The sequence below is a fragment of the Aythya marila genome (assembly GCF_965140915.1).
Source record: "Aythya marila genome assembly, chromosome: 28".
Taxonomy (NCBI): Eukaryota; Metazoa; Chordata; class Aves; order Anseriformes; family Anatidae; genus Aythya; species Aythya marila.
Window position 1 is genome coordinate 1,240,246 of NC_139069.1, and position 23,964 is coordinate 1,264,209.

The 23,964-nt window shown below is 50.1% G+C and overlaps 2 protein-coding genes across 2 annotated transcripts in view; one reads left to right on the forward strand and one right to left on the reverse strand.

The window, feature by feature from the left end:
• Window positions 1–23,964, reverse strand: part of LOC309888212 (olfactory receptor 14A16-like) — a gene marked incomplete at both ends in the record, with an annotated part of 43,348 nt that continues 19,384 nt past the window's right edge. Inside the window, one exon of the mRNA XM_082780451.1 lies at window positions 1–645. Within this exon, the coding sequence (XP_082636577.1) occupies window positions 1–645 (645 nt within the window). The remainder of the gene's footprint in view (window positions 646–23,964) is intronic.
• LOC309888136 (olfactory receptor 14J1-like) lies at window positions 8,537–9,472 on the forward strand (the record flags this gene model as incomplete). The annotated part of the gene is made up of 1 exon (XM_082780378.1): window positions 8,537–9,472. The coding sequence occupies one exon, from the start codon at window positions 8,537–8,539 to the stop codon at window positions 9,470–9,472; it is 936 nt and encodes a 311-aa protein (XP_082636504.1).

A 23,964-nucleotide genomic window follows, 5' to 3' on the forward strand; every position in this document is an offset into this window, starting at 1 on the left:
TCAGGGAGGCAGATGTGACAGTGCATATTGCAATAACATCCTCAGTGCCTCCTTGAGCTCTTTATACCTCATGCTGTAGATGAGGGGGTTCACTGCTGGAGGCAGCACTGAATACAGAAATGACACCACGAGATCCAGCAATGGAGAAGAGATGGAAGGAGGCTTCAGGTAGGCAAACATGACAGTGCTAAGAAAGAGGGAGACCACGGCCAGGTGAGGGAGGCACGTGGAAAAGGCTTTGTGCCGGCCCTGCTCAGAGGGCATCCTCAGCACTGCCCTGAAGATCTGCACGTAGGACAGCACAATGAAAACAAAACATCCAAAGCCTAAAGAAACATTAAATGCTAGTGCCCCAACTTCCCTGAGGTAGGCATCTGAGCAGGAGAGCTTGAGGATCTGGGGGATCTCACAGAAGAACTGGTCCACAGCATTGCCTTTGCAAAAGGGCAGGGAAAATGTGTTGGCCGTGTGCAGGACAGCATCGAGAAATCCACTGCCCCAGGCAGCTGCTGCCATCTGGGCACAAGCTCTGCTGCCCAGGAGGCTCCAGTAGTGCAGGGGCTTGCAGATGGCAACGTAGCGGTCATAGGCCATGACAGTGAGGAGGAAATACTCTGCTCCAACCAAGAAGAAGAAAAAGAAGACCTGTGCAGCACATCCTTGATAGGAGATGGCCCTTGTGTCCCAGAGGGCATTGGCCATGGCTTTGGGCAGAGTGGTGGAGATGCAGCCCAGGTCAAGGAGGGCGAGGTTTAGGATGAAGAAGTACATGGGGGTGTGGAGGCGGTGGTCGCAGGCTATGGTGCTGAGGATGAGGCCATTGCCCAGGAGGGCAGCCAGGTAGATGCCCAGGAAGAGCGCGAAGTGCAGGAGCTGCAGCTCGCGCGTGTCTGCGAATGCCAGCAGGAGGAACTCAGTGATGGTGCTTCTGTTGGACATCTGCTTTTTTCAGGATGTGATCCTGAAAAAAGAAGAGGATGAGAGTAATAAAGTACAAGAAATGTATCAGAGGGAAATGAATTCTCTTTCTCATTTAAAATCATCACCTATATTGTGACATTTGGCAGATCCCTTTCATGCATCCTGATTCATTCTGCCTGACGGTGTCTGTTGGAACAGGGGGCTCTACTGTGGGCAGTTCAGGAGTCAGCCCTGTCCTACAGCAAGAGGTGAAGAGGAACATAGGGAAATGTTGGTTTCACTTCCTTCTTGATCACAAAATGCTTTGCCCCAGTATCGCTCCCAGTTCACCAAACTGCAGAGCAGAGCTGTGGAGCCTTATTTATTGATTGATTGATAGATTGATTGATTTATTTGATTTTTTTGTTTCCTCTGTCCCACCACTCCTGAGGAGTGTTTCCAAGTCACAAACCCTGGCTATTTGTGCTTAACTCAAAGGGAATCCTTGTAGATCATTATCAGAGAAAAAGGGACTGTCACTTTAGTGCACGGTGTTCTCCTTCAGGCTAGTCTGTCCACCAAGTGTGGTTTCAGCTGCACTGTGAGAGCTGCAGGAAAGTTCTATTCACATGTTTGACTGAAAAGAACAAAGACCCTGCTGAGAGCAGAGGAATCCAGGCTCACAGTGCCCATCTGCACACCCCTCACCCTGTCCCTCCACCCAAGCACACCAAGGGCTCACGCCATGGGCATGTGAAACCCCCATCCCCAGCCAGCCTGGGAACAAGACCAGCAGCAGTACGGCCAGCTGGAGAAGCCAGGGGGAATGCCAGCGTGCTGCTGCCAGGGGAGGCAAGGCCAGGGAGGGACAGACGGACACTCAGCAGACCCTCCTGTGCTGCAGCTCTGCCTGCAGATGAGACAGCTCCTGCTGGGGACACCGGGGGCTTGAGGGCAGAGGCTGTGCTGGTGGGAGAGGAGAGCAGGGGGTGTCCCAGGGAAGGCGTCTGCCCTGCAGGGGGTTGCAGGGAGGTGCCTGAGCCCTCCCTAACACAGCATTTCTGGCAGCAGCTCCCTCTCACTGCCTGCCCATGTCCCTACTTGTTTCTATGTCCCTGCTGGGAGCCGGTTCTCTGTCCCCACATCCCCACCCTGTCCATGCTCACAGACCCCATCCCACAAGCTGTGTGCTTCCTAAGTACAGAACATCACAGGGGTTGCAGCTCCTGAAGACCTGATAAGCCCTGAGGAGACAACAAACATTGTTGTTTCAGTCTTCAGGCTGAGGTGCCTGAAGGGATCTGATCACATTAATTGCTGCCATATTGATCTCTCCCTGCAATACTCTTGGAGTCTCAGTCTCCTGTACAATCCAGACAATTCATTGTCATGAACCCTGCCTCCCCTCCACTCCAAGAATCTGAAAGCACAGAATCCAAGCAAGTCTTCCATTTCAGATAAACCAAGCTTCGGTCTTCCTATTAAAATGCCCCCTCAAAAATACCATTCTCTATAACATCTTCTGTGCCACATTACAGGTAAAATAAGACACATTGTGACAGATGCTGTCAGCCATCGGATGTACCAGCTGTACAAGACCCCTCTGGCAACCCCACCTGCATGGCCCTGCTGCCAGAGCCTCACGGTGTCAAGAGCCTGCAGATGTGTCCTGCCACCTCTGTTGTTGAGCTCCTCAGTGCCTCCAAGCCCTCTCTCCTTCTCTCCTCTCTGCGTGCCAGCTGCGGTCAGAGCCCCCAGCCCTGCTGCGCTGTGCAGAGGAGCTGCTCCTGGCCACAGCTGTCTCTCTGCACCAGGGCTCTCTTGCCACGAGCTCTCTCTGTCCAAGGAGCCCGGCCCAGCTCAGCAGCACAGCACCAGCCCAAGGCACCGCAATCACCCCTCTGGGGGCTTTGCTGATGAGCCCACGAACCTCAGGCACTCAGAGACAATTGAAGACATCTCTCCAGAAGTCCAAGTCAGAGGCAAGTTTCCTGCAGTGTCCCCCTGAGGGCCAGCACTCACACAGACTCCCTTGGAGCTCGTTAGAGCAGAACCCTGGAGGCAGTGAGGACAAGGAGACAAAGGCAATGTGAAGGTGACACTGATGTGCAGGAAAACTGGATGTGTGTCACCAAGCACAAAGGCCAAGCCTTGACCCCTGTCCTCTGGGAAGGGAGATCCTTACCCTTCAGACACTGCTCAGGGCTCTTTGTGGGGCAGTAGGAGATGGGGATGTGCATTGCCAAGTGCAGGAGAATGGTACAACCCATGCCTGGTTCATGGGTGGGGGTGAGGAGGCAATGAGGCCCTGGTGCTTTAACAATCAGCTGTCTCCTCATAGGCCTCAGTGACAGAGACAACAGCCATATCCATGGATACAAAGACCTGGGTTCCTTTTGGACTTTGAGCCTTGCCACAGCACTTGATCCTCTCCACACCTGGCTGCACTAGGGAATCCCAGACCTGTACCTCTTTCCCTGTACCTGTATACAATTTTGGGGGGGTTGTCTCATTGAATATGAACTGAGTCTGACCACTCAGATCTTCTTGGTGGCCATGCTTTTCATAAGGCAGTTCTCTAGGAAGCGGGCCTGGTTCCTGCTGAGCAGGCACCACTGCTTGTATGGCATCCCTCATGGTGTCCAGGCCCCCTCCTCCTGGGCACTGCTCACTCAGCAGGGTCCCAGTCTGCCCCCATGTGTGGGGTTCCTCTTCTTCTGGTGCAGTACTGGGCTCTTCTCCTTGTAAATGTCAACAGGTTTCTGTAGGCAAATTCCTGCAGTTTCTCGAGGTTCCCCTGGACAGATGCTCCATTCTGTCAGCTGTTAATGTCTGCAGGCAGACGGCTCACCGTGATTGTGCTGTCTCTCACAAAGCAATGGCAGCAGGAGTTTGCAGGACAGTTTGGATAATACACGAGTAACTAGTTGAATGGAATTACAGCACAGAAGCACTGAAGGGTATGGGATAGAAGGCTGCCAGATTCCTCTTTTTCTGTTCTTCTTTCTCATGCATGCTGTTACTTACAAAACACTGCACTGTATCATCTAATAGGAAGGAAATTAAGTCTATCCCAGCCGACACATGGACAATATCTGGCCCATATTCCATACCATCTGCATCATGCTCAGCTCCAGTACTTTCCAATTAAGCACAACCACCTTTTCTCTGTTGATATACGCAGAGGGATATCATGCCCTTAGTCTGTGGGTGTCCTGGAGCTGGCTAGGATCGAGGTAATTTTCCTCCTGGGAGCTGGTATGAAGCTGTGTTTTGGATTCAGCATGAGAAGAATGCTGATTACACACTGATGGCTTAGTTGTTGCCCAGCAGTGGAGGGCTGGGGGTGAATGCGAAGCTAGTGGGGACAGAAGCAGGACAGCTGACCCCAAGAAGCCAAAGGGATATTCCAGACCACACGACGTCGTGCTGAACAATCAATATGGGGTGGCTGGCCAGGGTAGGGGGTACCACTACTGTGGGACACGCAATCACCATCATGATCGTCATCATCATTGCTCATATTATTTCTCTTCCCTTTCTGTCCTATTAAACTGTCTTTATCTCAATCCAAGATGTATTTATTTATTTATTTATGTATTTTATCTTTTTTCCCCTCCTCATTCTCTTTTGCATCTGCTCGGGGTGTAGCAGGGTGTGTGTGTGAGGGAATGGCTGTGTGGTGCTGTGCTGTGCTGCCTCCCGGGTCAAACCACACTCTTTTGGTGCCCAACATGGAGCACAAATTTTGAGCAAATGGCAGATCTGACCACAGCATGTTAAAAGAAAGCTATTATAAGCATTAGTTGATTTTAATAGTTGGTGATCACAAAGTTGATTTCCTTCCTTCCTTCCTTCCTTCCTTCCTTCCTTCCTTCCTTCCTTCCTTCCTTCCTTCCTTCCTTCCTTCCTTCCTTCCTTCCTTCCTTCCTAAGCTCAGATCTGTTGTGCTCGATTTCAGAATTGTGTTGCATAGCACATTACTTACTGTATGTCTCCCCTGTCATGCTGTTTATCTTTTCTGATGGCTGCGTCAAGTTCATTCTTTTGATGTGTTGTGTATCACTGGCTTATGATATGATAAAAATCCTGGTCATGAGACTAATCTGGTACTTGTACTCAGCATTGCCATTGCCAACATACCTTGGGAGCCATCTCTCAGAAACTATTAAGAACTACACTTTGGACCTTATCTCCTCAGGAAATCAAGCCATTGGGAGACAAGGGGAGGACACTTTTCCCCACTTGTTCACTCTCCCTTTCTCTTTTACCTCCCCATTCTCCTCAAGGATATTTACACTGGCTCTTCAAAGTTTTGAATATCCTTGGGATGCTCAAACATGCATGCTCCTATTGTTTTGTCTCCTGAATGTGTTTCAGGACTACTTAAGAATACCATTCAGATTTCTGTCTGGTGGCAGGAGAGTTTGGAGTGGCAGGGAGTGAGGGAGGATCTGGGCAGGCACCTACAGCTGTCGGCACCACCAGAATTTTGGAACTTCACCCCCAGCAAATGCAGAATCCTTAAAAAAAAAAAAAAAAAAAAGTGGTTAAATGCTTGAAAAGGAGGTGTTATCACTGGCATTTCCAAAGAGACACATGCCACTGCAGTGTGCTGGGTCTTGGCCTGTGCTTACAGAGCCACAATCAATGCCACTCCAACCTGTGTGAAAAGCCCTGCAGTCACTCCAACCCCTCTGACAGACCCTGCAGCTACTACAGCATCTGCAAAATGCCCTGCAGCAACTCCAGCTCTTTTTCTGGGCCCTGTGTCTGAGCCAGAAAACCAAGCTCTGTCTGTATGACTTCCTCCTATATGCAAGAAAAAACAATGGATGTGAAAGTCAGTTAGTCAGAAGATGAGGCAGGCTTCAGAAAAGCTGGGCCATCATGTGAGTAGGAGGACGAAGAGAAAGAAGTCATAAGAGCATCACTAATCACGCAATCCCTATCCCTATGCTGCTCTGGTGCTGGGAGAAACAGCACCCCTCCATGGAATTAGAGGGCAGGAAGGCAGATATGGTGGGCACACACTATGTGCCACCCTGTGGTTTTACCGGTGTGACCATGGAGAGCACATGAGAAAGTGGGATGGAAAATCTAAAGGCACAGGTATGTGAGTGGCAAGGAAAAACAATCACTAAAAGGGGTTCTTAGAGAACTGCTGCTCCAATTTCCAGCGGGATGTCCTGCAGACACAGTACTGAATACTATGAGCAGGACTAGAGGGGCTGTGCCTCCAGCCAGGGGGAGGAAGGGGACAGTCGGGTTTGTTGGACTGTGGGGATTCCATGGCCTTGCACATCAGACCCACAGAAGCATCAGGAGCTAGTGGGCACCACTGCACAGCGAACCCTAATGCCATCAAGCTACAGAGGGTCGAACCCATTTGTATGTCTGCAGTGACAGGGGGATCCCAACTCTGAACTGTACTGGAGGCTGAAGTGTGTCTAAGTGGGAAGGAGTGGCAAAAACATTATTGGCACTGGCCCAGAGACTCTGTGCATCCTTGGAAGAGACTGCTTCAGGAGAGGATAGATATTTCAGGGACCCAAAAGGGTATTGGTGGGCTTTAGGCATAGCTGCCTTGGAGACAGAGGACATTATACTGTTGTCTGCCTTGCCTTGGTCTCTCACAGGACCCTTCTGTTGTGGGGTTGATGAGGGCTGAAGGACAGCTGGTGCCAATCCCTACCACAACTGTGCACCTGAGTCAGTATAGCACCAACCGAGTGCACTAACAGAGGCCTATCGTGGCCTGAATGAAGTCCCGCAATGCTGAGTGCTGCCATGCCAGCAGCATGATTCAGACTGCCCTGGAAGAGGAGGAAGCTCCTGAGCACCTGCACTACATCGATGGCATTACTGGGTGGGGTGACACAGCAGAGGAAGTATTTGAGAAAGGGAAGAAAATACTGAAACTTCCTCTGAGAGCTGATTTTGCACGAAAAGAAATTAAGGTCAAGGGATGTGCACAAGAGATCCCGATGCCGGCTGGCCAGGGTCAGGGGGACCAAAGCTCAGGGATAGGTTGAGCATCGGTGAGGGGCTTCTCAGCAATTGCATGGTGCAACACTTGCCTTGTACATATTATTATTGTTATTGTTATTGCTATTGCCATTGATATTGTTAACGTTAATTACTATTTTATCTTCCTTTTCTGCATTTTCAAATTTTAAATCATTCATTATTGTCTGTACCCTGGTACTTAGTGAAACAAATCCACTTTATGTACACTTCAGTGTCACCTTCACATTGCCTTTGTCTCCTTGTCCTCACTGCCTCCAGGGTTCTGCTCTAACGAGCTCCAAGGGAGGCTGTGTCAGTGCTGGCCCTCAGGGGGACACTGCAGGAAACTTGCCTCTGACTTGGACTTCTGGAGAGATGTCTTCAATTGTCTCTGAGTGCCTGAGGTTCGTGGGCTCATCAGCAAAGCCCCCAGAGGGGTGATTGCAGTGCCTTGGGCTGGTGCTGTGCTGCTGAGCTGGGCCGGGCTCGTGGGACAGAGAGAGCTCGTGGCAAGAGGGCCGTGGTGCAGAGAGACAGCTGTGCCCAGGAGCAGCTCCTCTGCACAGTGCAGCAGGGCTGGGGGCTCTGACCGCAGGCACCCAGGCAGGAAGGGATTCCAGACAGCCTGGTGGGTGTGGGCAGAGGAGATCTCAGTGCAGAAGAAACCTTCACAGCTCTGCCCAGGGTAAGTCTCTGGCTGCAGGACGGTGCAAGGCAGGTTCCTGGAAGCGGTTCCTGGATGTAAAATGTTTTTTCCTGACCAGGAGCTGCCAGGATGCCTCTCGTGGCTTGTGAGGAGTGGAGGAGAAGGTGCTGCAGGGCAGCTGCAGGGGTGCCCAGGGCTGTGGTGCAGAGCAGGGTCCCTGCTGTGCCCCAGGGGCTGTGTGCCAGGGCAGCGCCTCTGCTGCTTGCCAGGCTCAGCACTCAGCCTGCCTGAGGAGCTGCCCAGGGGCTTGGGCAGAAGAAGGGCAGGGCAGGAGCTGCCTGCAAAGAGAAGGCACTTTCTGCACTCTCTGCCTGCCTCTTCCTGCTCTGATTGTGGGGTAGGCCCAATATTAACAGGGTAGTGGGGCAGCCTCTATGTTATCGGCGTAATTGGATTTGCACAGGTGACTGAGCTTCCTATTCCATTGAATTGAGACACAAACAAGTTAGTGATGCACATGAGAATATCCCTTCTCTTCTCTCTGCTTACAGACTGCACCAGGGCTTTTCTGAGCTGTTCTTTAGGACTTGCAGACAAGGGGATGTGGTTTTTCAGCACAACCTCTGTGTTCATCCATCCCCCAGCTGAGTGCTGCAAGCAGCCAGCAGCTGGGCACCAGGGAATGGACAGAGCAGCCCTCCTGGATGTGCCCTCTGGTTTAGGTGTGCCTCCACAGCAACGACATTAACCATTTCACTGGATTAGAGGTGTCCCACTGGGGACAGATGGGCAGAACTGGTTGCTGTGTACAGGACGCTCAGCAAACAGAAAGCAAGGCTCCAGACAAGGAGATAGACAAAGGTCCTCTTGGAAACGGGTAATGTAAGGTTTTACTGGGAATTTTAGTCAGAGACTTTACTAATAAGAGTTTATACTTTATATTTTCTTTCATTTGACAGGCTCTATGTCCAAAATCAGCAAATGCCCAACATCAGCTCTGTGAGCGAGTTCCTGCTGTTGGCATTCGCAGACACACGCGAGCTGCAGCTCCTGCACTTCGCGCTCTTACTGGCCATCTACCTGGCTGCCCTCCTGGGCAACGGCCTCATCCTCAGCGCCATAGCCTGTGACCACCGCCTCCACACCCCCATGTACTTCTTCCTCCTCAACCTCGCCCTCCTTGACCTGGGATCCATCTCCACCACTCTGCCCAAAGCCATGGCCAATGCCCTCTGGGACAACAGGTCCATCTCCTATCAAGGGTGTGCTGCCCAACTCTTTCTCTTTGCTTTCTTGGTTGGAGCAGAATATTCCCTTCTCACTGTCATGGCCTATGACCGCTACGTTGCCATCTGCAAGCCCCTGCACTACGGGAACCTCGTGGGCAGCAGAGCTTGTGCCCAGATGGTAGCAGCTGCCTGGGGCAGTGGCTTTCTCAATGCTGTCCTGCACACGGCCAACACATTTTCCCTGCCCCTCTGCCAAGGCAATGCTTTGGACCAGTTCTTCTGTGAAATCCCCCAGATCCTCAAGCTCTCCTGCTCAGATGCCTACCTCAGGGAAGTTGGGCCACTTGTGTTTAGTATTTCTTTAGCCTTTGGTTGCTTTGTTTTCATCATGTTATCCTATGTGCAGATCTTCAGGGCAGTGCTGAGGATGCCCTCTTCTCAGGGCCGGCACAAAGCCTTTTCCACGTGCCTCCCTCACCTGGCTGTGGTCTCCCTCTTTATCAGCACTGGCATGTTTGCCTACCTGAAGCCCCCCTCCCTCTCTTCCCCATCCATGGATCTTATCGTGTCAGTTCTCTACTCAGTTGTTCCTTCATCAGTGAACCCCCTCATCTACAGCATGAGGAACCAGGAGTTCAAGGATGCAGTAAGGAAACTCTTTGGATACATGCTTCTTTGCAATCAATAATGTTTGTGAGTTCCCTGATTATTTCAGGAACTGTGAGGAAAATTTTTGTTACTATATTTCTCTATAAATATTTTCTACATTTTTTTTCTTTTGATTTAAATTATGTTATCCTTAACCTGCTACCTGATTTTCTTATTTCTATTTTTTCATTTATAGTGACCCAGTCATCTAATTATTGAAAGAAGCAGGTTATGTAGAGAAACATAATAAATAAAAAACAAAAACAAAACAAAACAAAACAAAAACATCAGAACTACATTTTATCAGCTGCCATCTCTTCCCATCCCCTCTGGAGCTTGGGTAGAAGCCCCAGCACACAGGAGAGTCTCAGGGCTAAGAGCTCAGCTGCTACATGGAGTTTGGGTGGGGGCTGTTGCTTCTCTGGAGCCATGGCCATGGCCAGCAGCAGGACGTGGCCTTGTCACTGCTGCTCTCTTTTGGCTTTCAGTGTGTTCTCCTGTGCTCTTTTATTCGGATAAGCAGTCAGATCTCATAGGCCTTGGTGACAGTCCTGTTCTCTCTGCAGTGGCATCCCTGTGACTGCAGGCAGCAGCAGGCACTGTGCAGCCCTGGGTTACAGCTGGCCTCCCGCATAGCACCACAGTTACAGGAGGGTCTTGCTCTGGGCAAACCCAGAAGCCTGGACACCTCTCCAAAGCTGCTGCCTGGAATAAAGGCAAGAGGTTGCTCCGTGCTCTTCTGTTTTCTGGGGTTCTAGTGCCGGGTTCTTCACCTGGGGCTCAACAACCCCAAACAGAGCTACAGGCTGGGAGATGAATAGTTGGAGAGCTACCTGGCAGAGAAGGACGTGGGAGTACTGGTTGATAGTCGGCTGAATATGAGCCAGCAGTGTGCTCAGGTGGCCAAGAAGACCAACAGCATCCTGGCTTGTATAAGAAGCAGTGTGGCCAGCAGGGCTAGGGAAGTGATTGTCCCCCTGTACTCAGCTCAGGTACTGAGAGGAGAGTGATGTAACCACTTGAGAAGCTAAAGTCAGAAGGAAAACTTGAAGTGACTTGGAGTATTAATGGGCCCCACTGAGGGCTGTTACTAACAAAGCCTCCCCAGGGCCTTGTTAGGGCAGATAATTGGAGGCCATGGTTACAGACAGGCAAAGCACTGTGCTGAGAAAAATCTTGGTTGGTTTTAGTGAAGCAGAAGGGCCAAGGCCTGACCACGGCCACTGGGAGAGGAGACCCTGCACACCCATGTCTGGCTCAGGGCTAGTCTTGGGGTCTGTGGGATGTGGTGGGTACTGTGATGCTACTAGAAGAACTTCATTTTGACACCTCCTCAGCCCTGCACAGTGTTGTAAGGAAGCAATGCCAACAGTCAGCATGCCAAGCAGGTGCCTTGTGCTGGCCTAGCAGGGCCACTGCCAGATGTCAGCCCAAAAGTTCAGATCCCAGGGAGAAGTCAAGGTGACCTGCCACCTCCAGACACAAGTGACCTCACAGTCCCTTTGCGTGACACGTTCCTGCTGCTGCCCTATCAAGTGCAGAGACAGAAGTGACCTCACAGTCCCTGCCACAGTCACATTCCTGCTGCTGGGGCAGGAGATGCTGAGGCAGAGCTGAGCTCCTCAGAGCATCCCCACCCCTCTTCCCCTTGCGGCCCACAAGCTGATCAGATCAGGATGAGCAAGAGACTCAAGATAAAGGGAAGCGGCTATGGGCTGTGTTTTGGCTTGAAGGGATACTTTGAGGTCAGGCATAAGAACAGTGGATTCCTGTCAGGGTGTGGAGTAGCATTTAGGTTTCAGGATTAATGTCAGTGATTAAAATAGTGCAAGGGCTTTACATGACTATTTTAAGTCAGTGTTACAGCAAAATCAACATTGCCTGAATGTTCTAACCTCACAGAAATCATTAATTTCTGCTGGCCAAGCTCCTCTTTCCTCCCTCAAATCTCACATCTCTCCTGGCCAGGCTTTTCCTGGCTTCGCCATATCAGTCATCTTCTTAGGGGCAGCTTTCTGATGGCTTTCATGATCTCAAAGTATCTGCCTCACATCTGTTGGCTACACCTTTTTTGAAACTGACATGGCCTCTAAGTCAGGATGGAAAAGAACACAAAGGCTGTAGCTGAACCCTGCACAATGTGCCCAGCAGCTCTTGTACCACCTCAAAATTTTGTTTCCTGCCTCCAACTTTTAGATACTGAATGGCTTCTGTGCACCCAGGCTATCTTTTTCCAAACCCTCATGCATGGTTCAGTTTGCCCCAAGCGTCTTGGAGGCAGTGGCCCCCTCTGTGTCGAAAACTGAAAGCAGTCCTAAAGGATGACTTCAGGCAAAAGCTGACACCTCTGTCATGACAACCCCTATCCAAGACCTCTTCCTCTATGGGGCCTACCAGGTACTTAGGAAGAGCCGATCTCAGAAACTACATGCACAGCAAGTGCCTTCTGCTGCCCTACCATGGACACTGGCAGATGTGAGCCTAAAGGCACAGATCCCAGCCAGGAGTCAAGGGTGACCTGTTGGCTACTTCAGAAAGCAGTCACCTCACAGGCCATTTAACTGCCATTCGCTTCCTGCTGGACTTAGTGCTTCTGATACACCACTGAGCTTATAATGCCACACCTAGAAAACACCCCCTTTTTTGGCCAGGACCTGCCCAGGTAGAATTGATCTGGTTGTGTTCCTCCAAGCCCATGGCACACCTGCTGGGCTCCCAGGCTCTCTGAGACACAGGAGCCAGTTCCGTGCCAGTCCTGGGAGGTGCTAGGGCAGGAGGGACCTTGCAGGCAATGTTCCAGCCCCATGCCTGTTGGCAGTCTCTCAGCTCCTAGTGCACAGTGGGGATCACATTTGTATCTAGAAGCCATGAGCCTGAAGCTGGCTTAGCAGACACTCAGGGGAAGCACCCTCTCAGCCCCAGCCCCAGCTCCAGCCCAAACCCCAGCTGGCGGTGCTGCTCTGCAGAGTGAGGGGGCTGTGGTGCCCGGTGCCCTGGGGCTGCAGAGCTCTCCTCTGCCTGCTCACACCAGACTGAGTACTTGAGCTCTAGACAGTCCACATGGGACACAACATGGTGCTCAGCAGTAAATATTGGTGTCATCTTTTTAAGACAAGGTATCAGTTTCTCAGAGACTGGCAGCACAGCAGTCTGCTTGTGGGTATTGATGAGTTACTAAATATTCCTTATGTTTGGGGTTGTTATTTCTTTTTCTTTCATTTTTCTTTTCCTTTCCCTTCCTCATGTGTCTATCTCTCTGTGAGTTTTTATGTTCTTTCCCCTCTCCCTCCAGATGTGTTTCCTCCTCTCCCTTTAGACGAGGAGGAAGCAGGCAGCTCATGCATGTGTAGTTGCTAGTTCAGGTGAGGAAGGAGGATGCTGGCTATGCTGCAAGGAAATGGAGGTCCGTGAAGCTGCAGGAGCCCTGCTCTCTTGCCTGGCAGATCCCCAGCACACAGTGCCTGTGCCCCGCAGGGCCAGCCCCGCTCCCCAGGCCAGCACAAGAGGCCTGGCCCAGCTACAGGGCTGCCTGCCCCGAGCAGGGGCCTGCACAAAGAGCTTTCCCTTTGCCCTTTCCCCATCAGTGCAGGCCCATCAATGCTGCCCTGCTCTTCCCCAGGGCCATCCCTGCTCCCAGAGAGCCTTGCCCAGGGCAGTGTGTCTGTGCTGGCCAGGTCAGCCATTGCTGCTTCCCTCCCTGTGCTCCCCACAGGGCCCCAAGCTGGCGGTGTTGCTGTGAGAGCCAGGGGCTGTGGTGCCCTGGGATACCCGCGGGTCTCCCTCCCTGCCCATGCTGCTCAGGGTGGGCAGCAAACCTACGTCCATGGGGATCTCTGCTGCTGAGCCCCTTTCCATGTTCCCTGATGGCTCAGCAGCACAGGGCAGTGCTGGGCAGGGCCATGGGGTGTCTCTAAGGGCACAAAAGGACGGCGAGTGCTGCACCAGACCTAGTGCTGCCCAGGATCCTATACGAGGATCTCCACTGTTCCTTTGCAGTCTTACGGGCCTTCACCTGCTGGCTCTTCATGGCCTCCCCTGGCATTGCAGAGATCTGTTGAGAACAAAGACTCCTCAGATTCACTTTTCCCTTTAAAAAATACACCTAAAAATTCTAGTTTGGATGGTCACTCATTTTACGAGGTTCTAATCACTACCCACTGAGCACATTGTTCCTGCACATCCCCTGACATCTCCTGGTATCTCCAGATTCCTCTGCAGTCCCTCATCGGCCATCAGCCCCACTGCAGGAGGTGCAGTCCCATCAAGATCAATCCACTTGTCTACTTAGGCAAGTGCCACCATAAAGAGAGCTCTTGGTGCAGCCCTTGATCCCTCACAGAGCACCCTGGGACTTTTTAAGGCTGAACTCCACAAAGATGCCCAGAAAACAGAAGAGCAGGGAGCAACCCCTTGGCTGTGTTCCTGGCAGCAGCTTTGGAAAAGGCGTCTGGGCTTGTGGGTTTGACCTGAGCAAGGCCCTATTGTTACTGTGGTCCTAGCAGGGGGGCCAGCTGTGACCTCAGGCTGTACAGTGCCTGCTGCTGCCTGCAGGAATTGGGATGCCACAGCAGAGACAACAGGACTGTCACCAAGGTACACGAGATCTGATGGCTTATCCAAATAAAAGAGAAAAGGAGAAAAATGTGGAGACCAAAAGAGAGTAGCAGTGAAAAGGCCACGTTCTGCTGCTGGCCATGGCCATGGCTCCAGGGAAACAGCAGCCCTGACCCCACCTCCATGTGACACCAGAGATCCTGGTCCTGAGCCCCTCCTGCATGCTGGGGCTGCTCCCCCAGCTCCAAAGAGGATGGGAGGAGACGGCAGCTGATGACGTATTTCTGATTTTTTTTTTTTTTAATTGTGTTTATCTACATGGTAAGCCTGCTTCTTTAAGTAAGTAGAAGATTGTCATTTTAAATGAAATAAAAATATAATACCAGGTTAAGGATAATGTTATTTGAACCAATACAAATAATATGAAGAAAATATTTATAGGGAAAAATAATAACAAATTTTTTTCCTCACAGTTCATGAAATAATCAGGGGACTCACAGTCATTATTGCTTGCAAAAAAGCAGGTTCCCAAAGACTTCCTTTAATGCATTCTTGAGCTCCTGGTTTCTCATGCTGTAGATGAGGGGGTTCAGTGCTGGAGGTACCACTGAGTACAGAAGTGCGAGCACCAGGTCCATGGACGGCAAGGAAATGGAGGGGAGCTTTAGGTAGGCAAATATGGAAGTGTTGATAAACAGGGATACCATGGCCAGGTGAGGGAGGCACATGGAAAAGGCTTTCACAGAATCACACAATTTCTAGGTTGGAAGAGACCTCTAGATCATCGAGTCCAACCTCTGACCTCTTTCTGTCTGGGTCCTCCTGGCTCTGGAGGCAGAGGGGATCCCCCAGTCAGCACGCCAAGCAGGTGCCTTCTGCTGGCCTAGCAGGGCCACTGCCAGATGTCAGCCCAAAAGTGCAGCTCCCAGGGAGAACTCAAGGGTTACCTGCCACCTACTTCAAGCAGAAGTGACCTCACAGTCCCTTTCTGTGACACATTCCTGGTGCTGCCTTATCAACTTTAAGGGACGAACAGATAAATGGGATGCCGTTGTGGGAATCTATTACAGACCACCTGGCCAGGACGACAATGCCAATGAATTATTCTTTGCAGAACTAAGAGATGCCTCGAGATCAACTCCTCTTGTCCTTATGGGAGATTTCAACTTGCCCGACGTCAACTGGGATCACCACACAGCTGTCACGAGCAAGTCCAGAAAGTTCATAAAGCACCTAGATGATCTCTTCTTGGTGCAGGTGCTAAGGGAGCCAACTAGGAAAGGTGTTCTCCTTGGTCTGTTGCTGGAGAACAGGGAGGGTGTTGTGGGCGATGTGGCAATTGGTGCCCGTCTTAGTCATAGTGATCATGAAGTGGGTCAGTTTAGAATTTATGGCAACAGAAGGAAAACTGCCACCAGTACTTCAGCCCTGGATATGGGCAAAGCAGACTTCAGGCTGCTCAGGGAACTAGTCAGCAAGGTCCCCTGGGTAGCTGCTTTTGAAGGCATTGCAGTCCATCAGTGTTTCAGGTCAATCTTTAAGCACTGCCTCCTCAAAGCACAAGATCAGGCTATTCCAAAATATCGGAAGGCAGGCAGGCAGGGCAGAAGACCGGCCTGGCTGACAAGGGATCTTCTACTGGAGCTTAGACAGAAAAATAACATGTACAGCTGCTGGAAGGAGGGTCAGGTGACGAGGAAGGAGTACAGGGATGCTGTTCATGTTTGTAGGGAGAAAATTTGTTGGTCCAAAGCCTAACTAGCGTTGAAGCTGGCCACATCTGTGGGAGACAATAAAAGGTGTTTTTTTGGATATGTGAACAGAAAAAGGAGGACCGAAGAAAACATAGGTCCACTACTTGATGGGGAATGTCTCCTCACAGACAATGATATAGCCAAAGCAGAGACGTTTAATGCCTTCTTCACTATCCTGGTTTCAGTTAGGACAGAGTTAATTTTCCTCCTAGTAGCTGGTAGAATGCTATGTTTTGGCTTAGGATGAGAAGAGTGCTGATAAAATGCTGATGTTTTAATTGTTGCAGAGCAGTGCTTACACCAAGACAGGGAGAAGGCAAGGCTGACCTGCCACCTCCAGACACAAGTGACCTCACAGTCCCTTTCTGTGACACGTTCCTGCTGCTGCCCTATCAACAACAGAGACAGTCACTGCCACAGTCACTTTCCTCCTGCTGGGCCATGAGATCCTGAGGTAGAGCTGACCTCTCTCTTGCCCCCTAGGTACCTGTTTTTCTCTTTCTGGCGTAGACACTAAGCAAAGTTTTTGTGAGAGTGTGTGTTGTCCTGCTAGTGGTGTCAGGTCTGTGGTTAAGATATGGACAAGCTGTACAGTTTAGGGTTTTTAGGTCTGCCAATGAGTCTAGGGTTAAATAAAGCATTTTCATGTTAGTGTTAAGGGAAGGCATTAGGGTTAGGAAGAGAAAAAAAAAAAAAAAAAGTTTCCTTTCAGTGTATTGTAGTAGCATTTAGGTTTAGGCATTAAAATTACTGGCTCATGTAAGGGCTATATGTGACTAGTTTAAGTCAGTGTTACCACAGCATCCACATTACATAAACCCTCTTACGTCTATGAAATCATAAGTTTCTGCTGGCCAAGCTCTTCTTCCCACCCCAAAATATCATATCTCTCTTGTCCAGGCTGCTCTTGACCTCCCCATGTCTTGTTGGGATCAGCTTTCTGATGACATTCACAATCGCAGAGTATCTTTCTCACCTCTGTTGGCTACTCTATTTTTGAGAGTAGTGGCATGGTAGTTAGAAGAGAAAAGGACACAAAGATCCTTAGGAGCATCCTGCACAATGTGCACATCAGCTCTGCACAAAAATGCATTTCCTACAAGTTTTGTTTCCAGAATGGCTTTTGTGGAATCAGGGTTAATTTTTTTCTCTCATGCATGTTTCTGTTTTGGATATGCAGCGAGAGAATAAGGAAAGTTAAGGCACGGATGGAACTGATCTTCTCAAGGCATGCAAGGAATAATAGGAAGGGATTCTAAAGATACACTGCTCAGAAAAGAATGGCCAAGGAGAGTGTACCCTCTCTGATGGATAAGAAGGGTACACTGGTAATGACAGACATGGAGAAGGCTGGGGGACTCAACATCTTTCCCTCAACCTTCTCTGTCAGTCAGGCTTCCCAAGTCTTTCATTTCCCTGAACGTGTAGATGGAGGCTGGGGGTGGAAAGTCCCACCTGGTGGGAGTGAAGAGCAGGTCCAAGACCACCTGATGACACTAAACAGGTACATGTCTATGGGGCCTGATGACATGCATCCCAGGGTCCTGAGGGAACTGGCTGATGTAGTTGCCAAGCCTCTCTCCGTCATATTTGGTGACTAATCATTCTACAGAAGAGAAGTCTCCAGGGTGACCTCTTTGTGGCCTTTCAGTACTTAAAGGGGACTTCTTAAAAGATGGAGAGTGACTGTTTGCTCAGTTGTATGACAGGACAAAGGGGAATGCTTTTAAAGTAAAAGACTGGAGATTTAGACTAGAGGTTAGGAGGAAATTCTTCACTCAGAGGGAGCTGACGAACTGGAACTGTTTGCTGAGAGACCTTAGAGGTGCACCATCCTTGGAGCTGATCAAGGGCAGGTTAGATGAGGCCCTGGGCAACCTGATCTCATGGGGGGCGTCCCTGCTTATGGCCAGAGGGTTGGAACTAGATGACCTTTAAGGTCCCTTCCAACAGGAGCCATTCTCTGATTCTATGGTCTCACTAGCTATACCTCAAGCATGACTCCCATGCCATCAGCCTTCCTGTGGTCTATCACCTGACCAGAACAGAAGGTGCCTCACCATCATCTTCAATGCCTTGTGCATGCTTCTGGCCTTTACGGTCCCTATCTGTGCCACATTCCTACTGCTGGTCCGTCAGCTCCACAGATAGAAGTGGCCACCCAGACTCATTCACAGCCATGTGCCTCCTGCAGGCCCAGCACATCCTGAGGCACACCTGATCCCATCCCAGCATTCCCAGCTAGCTCCTCCTTGTGGCCTCGGATCTGATCACATACCTGTCACCTCACATGCCTCTTCCAATGCCATGGACTGCTGCAGGACCTCACGATCCCTGCCCTACCCCAAGCATAAAAGCCACACAAGGTAGGGGTAGGAGTGGGGTTGAAGCTGAGACGTGCTGTGTGCATGGTGGAGGGCTATGAGGGTTAGATGATCAGGTTAATGTTTAGGAATTAGAGGTCACATTCCAGGGTTAAAGGAATGGCAAGGGCTTCAAGGAATTGTTTGGTGTTGTGCCTAAGGATCCTGCTCAGGGTTTAGAATAAGGGCAAGTTTTGAGGACTTCAGTTTAGGTCTGATTTGGGGCCTAAGGTTAAAGCTGGCACTTTTCTCTTTAGTTAGGCTTAATCATCCTTCTGCTTGCCCCTCTACTAGAAGATGGGTTTGACATCTGCCTTCTCCAACTCCCGAGGAAAGTCTTTGATCCATCTGTCCTTTCCAAGGTATTTGAGATAGGTCTTATGACAATGTCAACACCTCCACTAGCACCTCTCTCATCCTTCCCACACCACCACTAAGGAACCTGAGGATTGACCAGGGGATGATGAATGTTCGGAAAGAACTTGGTTAAGATCTGTGAGGTGGGCATCTGCATGATTAGGAATTGGAAGATTGGATACATATGCAAATTATGAAAGCAAAACCAAGAGTATCACCGTGGCACTGCAGGACAGCTCCAGCAATGGGGCAAAACCACACAAGGGTTGCTTGACACTGGGGCCACAGAACTGTAGCTGGGAGGAGGAGAAAGAATTCCTGTACATGAGAGAAATTCCCCTGGTTCAGGTACATCTGCCTTCTGGAGTCAGACCTTCCACTTCTCGAGCCTTATAGAGAACAGGGATGGCATACAGCCCAGGGCTGACTGTAGGGCATGGCCCCCAGCAGGAAGCACTGCAGTCATGCAGGAGGTGCAGCTGACAGTGCTGCCACCTCTGTGAGTAAAGGGCATGCTGTCCCCAGCCAGGAAGATGGCCAGCATCTGGTGCAGGGTGCTGGAGCTGTACAAGGTGTGCAAGGAGGAGAAATCTCCCTCAGGAAGAAGGCCATGGGCATCTGCAGGTGTTTGTTGGGAGGCACCAGCATAGTGATGAGGGTGTTCCACATCCCAGTCACCGTGCTGGTCAAGTAAGAGGAGAAGAAGAGATTTGTATATGGGTAGAGGATCTCCCAGATAGGAAATTGATGAGCTGGTTCATCCACTGGAGAGCCAAGGTGTAAATGTGGAGCTTAGGAGCGTGGTATAGTGATGGACTTGACAGCACTAAGGTAAAGTTGCCTGACCTGGGTGACACGTCCCAGAGTAGTGTCAGGCACAATGCAATTCTTTTTGCCTTCTGCATCTATAGCACAGGAAGTAGGACTCTGCCCTACTCTGTTGACTGGGCAGGTCTTTTCACATTACTCAATTTAGGTTTCCGTGGCTGGAAGGGGCAATTTCCCAAAAGAGGCCACGCTCATGGGTACAGGTAGAGAAACTTGATGATACATTTTCTTTAGTTTTCATCCTGAGTTTGCCACAGAAGACCCAAGAGAACCATGGCTGTCCAGGTGTCTACTGCAATTCAAGCTGAATTTCTCAGATTCCAAAAGTCATTTCAACATTTATTTTATTTTATTTTATTTTATTTTATTTTATTTTATTTTATTTTATTTTATTTTATTTTATTTTATTTTATTTTATTTTATTTTATTTTATTTTATTTTATTTTATTTTATTATTTTATTTTATTTTATTTTATTTTATTTTATTTTATTTTATTTTATTTTATTTTATTTCATTTTACTCTATTTTACTTTATTTTATTTTATTTCATTTTACTCTATTTTACTTTATTTTATTTTATTTCATTTTACTCTATTTTACTTTATTTTATTTTATTTATTACTTTAATTGTTTCCCAAGGAACCCCTGACTTGTCTTAGAAAGGGTTTCACGTGCTGGGCTGGGCTGCACTTACAGGGACAAAGACCACTGCTGGCAGTGGAGGTGTCAGACCTCCAGACTCTGCTTTTCCTCCTGATGGAGTTCTCCAAAGAAGTCACCCTGGATGAATAGCAATAGGAGAATGATGCTCCAAACTGAAATGAAACAACATTCAGCCTTTGAAACAAGAAAATATTTTTATTCTGTGCTTTGTGAAATCTTTTCCCTTAACTACGTCATGCAAACTCTGCAATTTGCTGCACAAGGCGTGAAAGCTTGAAGAAAACTATGGAGGAGATGTTAGGAGTTTCTGCATTTTAATGAGTTCCATGGTGAATTGTGGTGCTCAGTCTATGAAGCTCAGGTACTGAGAGGAGAATGATGCAACTGCTAGAGAAAGTAAAGTCAGAAGGACAAGTTGAAGTGACTTGGATTATTAATGGGCACCACTGAGAGCTGTTACTAACAAAGCCTCTCCAAGGCCTTTTTAGGGCAGATAATTGGAGGCCATGGTTACAGACAGGCAAAGCACTGTGCTGAGAAAAGTCTTGGTTGGCTTTAGTGAAGCAAAAGAGCCAAGGCCTGACCCCTGGAACTGGGAAAGGAGATCCTGCATCCCCAAGTCCAGCTCAAGGCTCTTGCTGGGGTCTGTGGGCTGTGGTGGGCAGTGTGATGACATGACAAGAACACTGGTATGACATCTTCGAGGAGCTTCACGATGTTGCAAGGAATCTATGGGGCCTCATCAGAATGAATATAACATATCTCCTCCTAAGCTCTAGCCAAGGGGACAGAAACCTCAGGGCTATTGGGCCTCCCATTTTTACCAGCACCCTCTGCCTTCTCCTCTGCAGACTCTATCACATTCTGACTTATTTCCTTGAAGTCTGCAGACACCCATCTCTGTCCTCAACCTTCCTCTCATCCTTTGTTTCACCTATGTCTTGTCAACCCTCATCAGCTGTTCCTTGAAACACAAAGCCAGGGTCTGATCAGAGGGTGACCTCTGGCACCACAGTGCGACACTTTGAGAGACATTTCTTTTTCTATCGTGCTAATGTGTAACTTCCAAGGTATACTCCACAGAAGTTTTTTCTCTCCTGCTCTTTCCTACTACCACAGAAAGCTCCATCATGTTGGAAACCACTCCTGAAGTAGGCATCCCAACCCAGCAGGCTCCTTGCGGCCTCTCAGCCAAGCAGACACAAGTCACCTCAGCAGCACCTTCCAAGCCAGGGACCTGCTGCTGGCCTTGCAGCTTCTTGGCTAGACACAGCCAAGCCTTGAGCCTGCTGCTGCCCAGTCATGGACTCAAGCAGAAGGGACAGGACAACCCATATGGGGGCCTTCTTTCTGCCTGGGTCCCCCTGGGTCTGGAGGCAGAGGGGATCCCCCAGTCAGCATGCCAAGCAGGTGCCTTCTGCTGGCCTAGCAGGGCCACTGCCAGATGTCAGCCCAAAAGTGCAGCTCCCAGGGAGAAGTCAAGGCTGACCTGCCACCTCCAGACACAAGTGACCTCACAGTCCCTTTGCGTGACACGTTCCTGCTGCTGCCCTATCAAGTGCAGAGATAGAAGTGACCTCACTGTCACTGCCACGGTCACATTCCTCCTGCTGGGCCATCAGATCCTGAGGCAGAGCTGAGTTCTTTAGAGCACTCCCATCCATCTTCTCTTTGTGGTGGCCCACAAGCTGATCAGATCCATGGCCCCTCACATCCATCTTTGTATGCCACGTGACTGCAGAGCAATCTCATGCTTCCTACCCTTCCTTATGGGCCAAGCACCTTATGTGCTAGGGATAAGGGCCAAACACCTTAAGTGCTTAAGAGTAGGGTTAGGAAAAGGGCTGAATGTGAGTAAGTGAATGCAAAGGAATCAGGGCTTTGGGTGTTAGGTATTCATGTATGGGGTTAGGGACTAGGGCTCACCTTTCTGTGACAGGGATTAATCAAATATTTAGTGGGAGGGTTTGATGTTTGGCTTGTGGTGTCAGGTCTGTGGTTAGGGTATGTACAAGTTCTTTGGTTTAGGATTTTGTTTAGGTCTGCAAGAAATCTAGGGCTAAATAGAGTGTGTTAATTGTAGTGTTAAGGGCAGGGATCAGGGTGAAGAAGAGAGTAAGGGTGATGTAATGGGGCTGTGGACTAGTTTTGGCTTCAAGGGACCTGGTGGTCAAATATTAGAGCAGTGGATTCATGTCAGGGTGTGAAGTAGCATTAGCTCTATGGACTAACGTTACAGGTTAAAATAGGGCAAGGGCCTCCCATGACTGCTTTAAGTCTGCTTTATGGTAGGATCAACATTACCTGACCATTCTTACCTCTGCAAAATCATTAGCTTCTGCTGTCCACGCTCTTTTGCCCTCCCACAAATCTCACATCTCTGTTGTCCAGGCTTCTCCTGACTTCCCCATATCAGTCATCTTCTTAGGGGAAGTTTGGAGAACCAGCATGGAGAAGGAGAGAAACGTCTGTAGGAGCACCCTGCACAATGTGCCCAGCAGTTCTGCAACAGCACAGAAGCAGGCCTGAAGGATGAGTTTAGGCAAAAGCTCATACCTCTGACATGACAACACCTATCCAAGACCTCTTCCACTATGGGGCCTAACAGGTACTTAGAAAGAGGGGATCTCACAAACTGTGTGCAGAGCAGGTGCATCTGCTGGCCTGCCATGAAGACCGGCAGATGTGAGCCTAAAGGCACAGATCCCAGCCAGGAGTCAAGGGTTGAGCCGTAGGCTACTTCAGAAAGAAGTCAACTCACAGCCACTTAACAGCCATTAGCTTCCTACTGGGCTGACAGTTTCTGAGGCACCTCTGCCCTCATAATACCAGACCTATAAAACACCCCCTTTTTGGGCCAGGACCTGCCAAGCTAGAAGTGATCTGGTTTTCATCTGTCAAGCCTGCTGGGCTTCCAGCCTCTCTGACACTCAGGAGCCAGTTCCGAGCCAGTCCTTTGAGAAGCTAGGGCAGGAGGGACCTTGCAGGCAATGTTCCAGCCCCATGCCTGTTGGCGGTCTCTCAGCTCCTTGTGCACAGTGAAGATCACGCTCACATCCAGAAGTTATGTGCCTGAAGCCAGCCTACAAGACACTCACGGGAAGCATCCTCCCAGCTCCAGCCCCAGCCGGTAGTGCTGCTCTGCAGAGCGAGGGGGCTGTGGTGCCCAGAGCATGGGGACACTCTGCAGGGCTGTGCTGGGCAGGCTGGGAGGCAGACCCAGCTCATGGGGTCACTGCCATTGCCCCAGGGCTGCAAGGAATCACTCCCCAGGCTCCTTTGGTGGGGCTTTTGTGTGTCGTGGGGCTGCAGAGCTCTCCTCTGCCTGCTCACACCAGATTGAGCACTTGAGCTCTGGTCAGGCCACGTTGGAGGAGATCCCCCCTTAGGAGGGAAGTGCTGCAGTGGAGGCCAGCTGTGCCACTGCCATGCCCACTGCCTGTCCCTGCCTGCAGTCCCAGCACAGCCCCACAGCACCACTGGCACCCAGTGAGAGGAGCAGCCGGGCCTGACCCCACCAGCAGGGCTCAGCAGGACAGGGCGGCAGTGGCAAGAGAGCAGCTCTGCATGCCCCAAACGCTGGTGCTCCCTGGCCGTGCTGCTGGGATGGGACTCTTTTCCTCTGCACCCCTGCACACAGACACTGCCCCTGCAGAGCCAGGCCTGGTCTCAGAGGAAGGCTTCTCTCTGTAGATTTCAGAGACTGATTTTTGAAAGTGTGATTTGTGCTGTTGGACTGTGGTTGTCAAGCATGTTGTGCTTTATCCTGGCAGACAGCTCAGCACCACATAGCTCATCCTCACCCCTGAAATGCTCATGTGTTGAGATAAGGATTGTTTGATTGGAAAGGAAAGGAAGAGATGTTGCTGCTGCTGCTGCTGATAATGATGATAATGTAGTTTATTAAATCATGCGATGACAGTGCAATTGCTCACCACACACTGACCAATACACAGCCCATCCCCAAGCAGGGGTCCCCCTGAACCTGGCCAGCCTGCCTCAGGATCTCCTG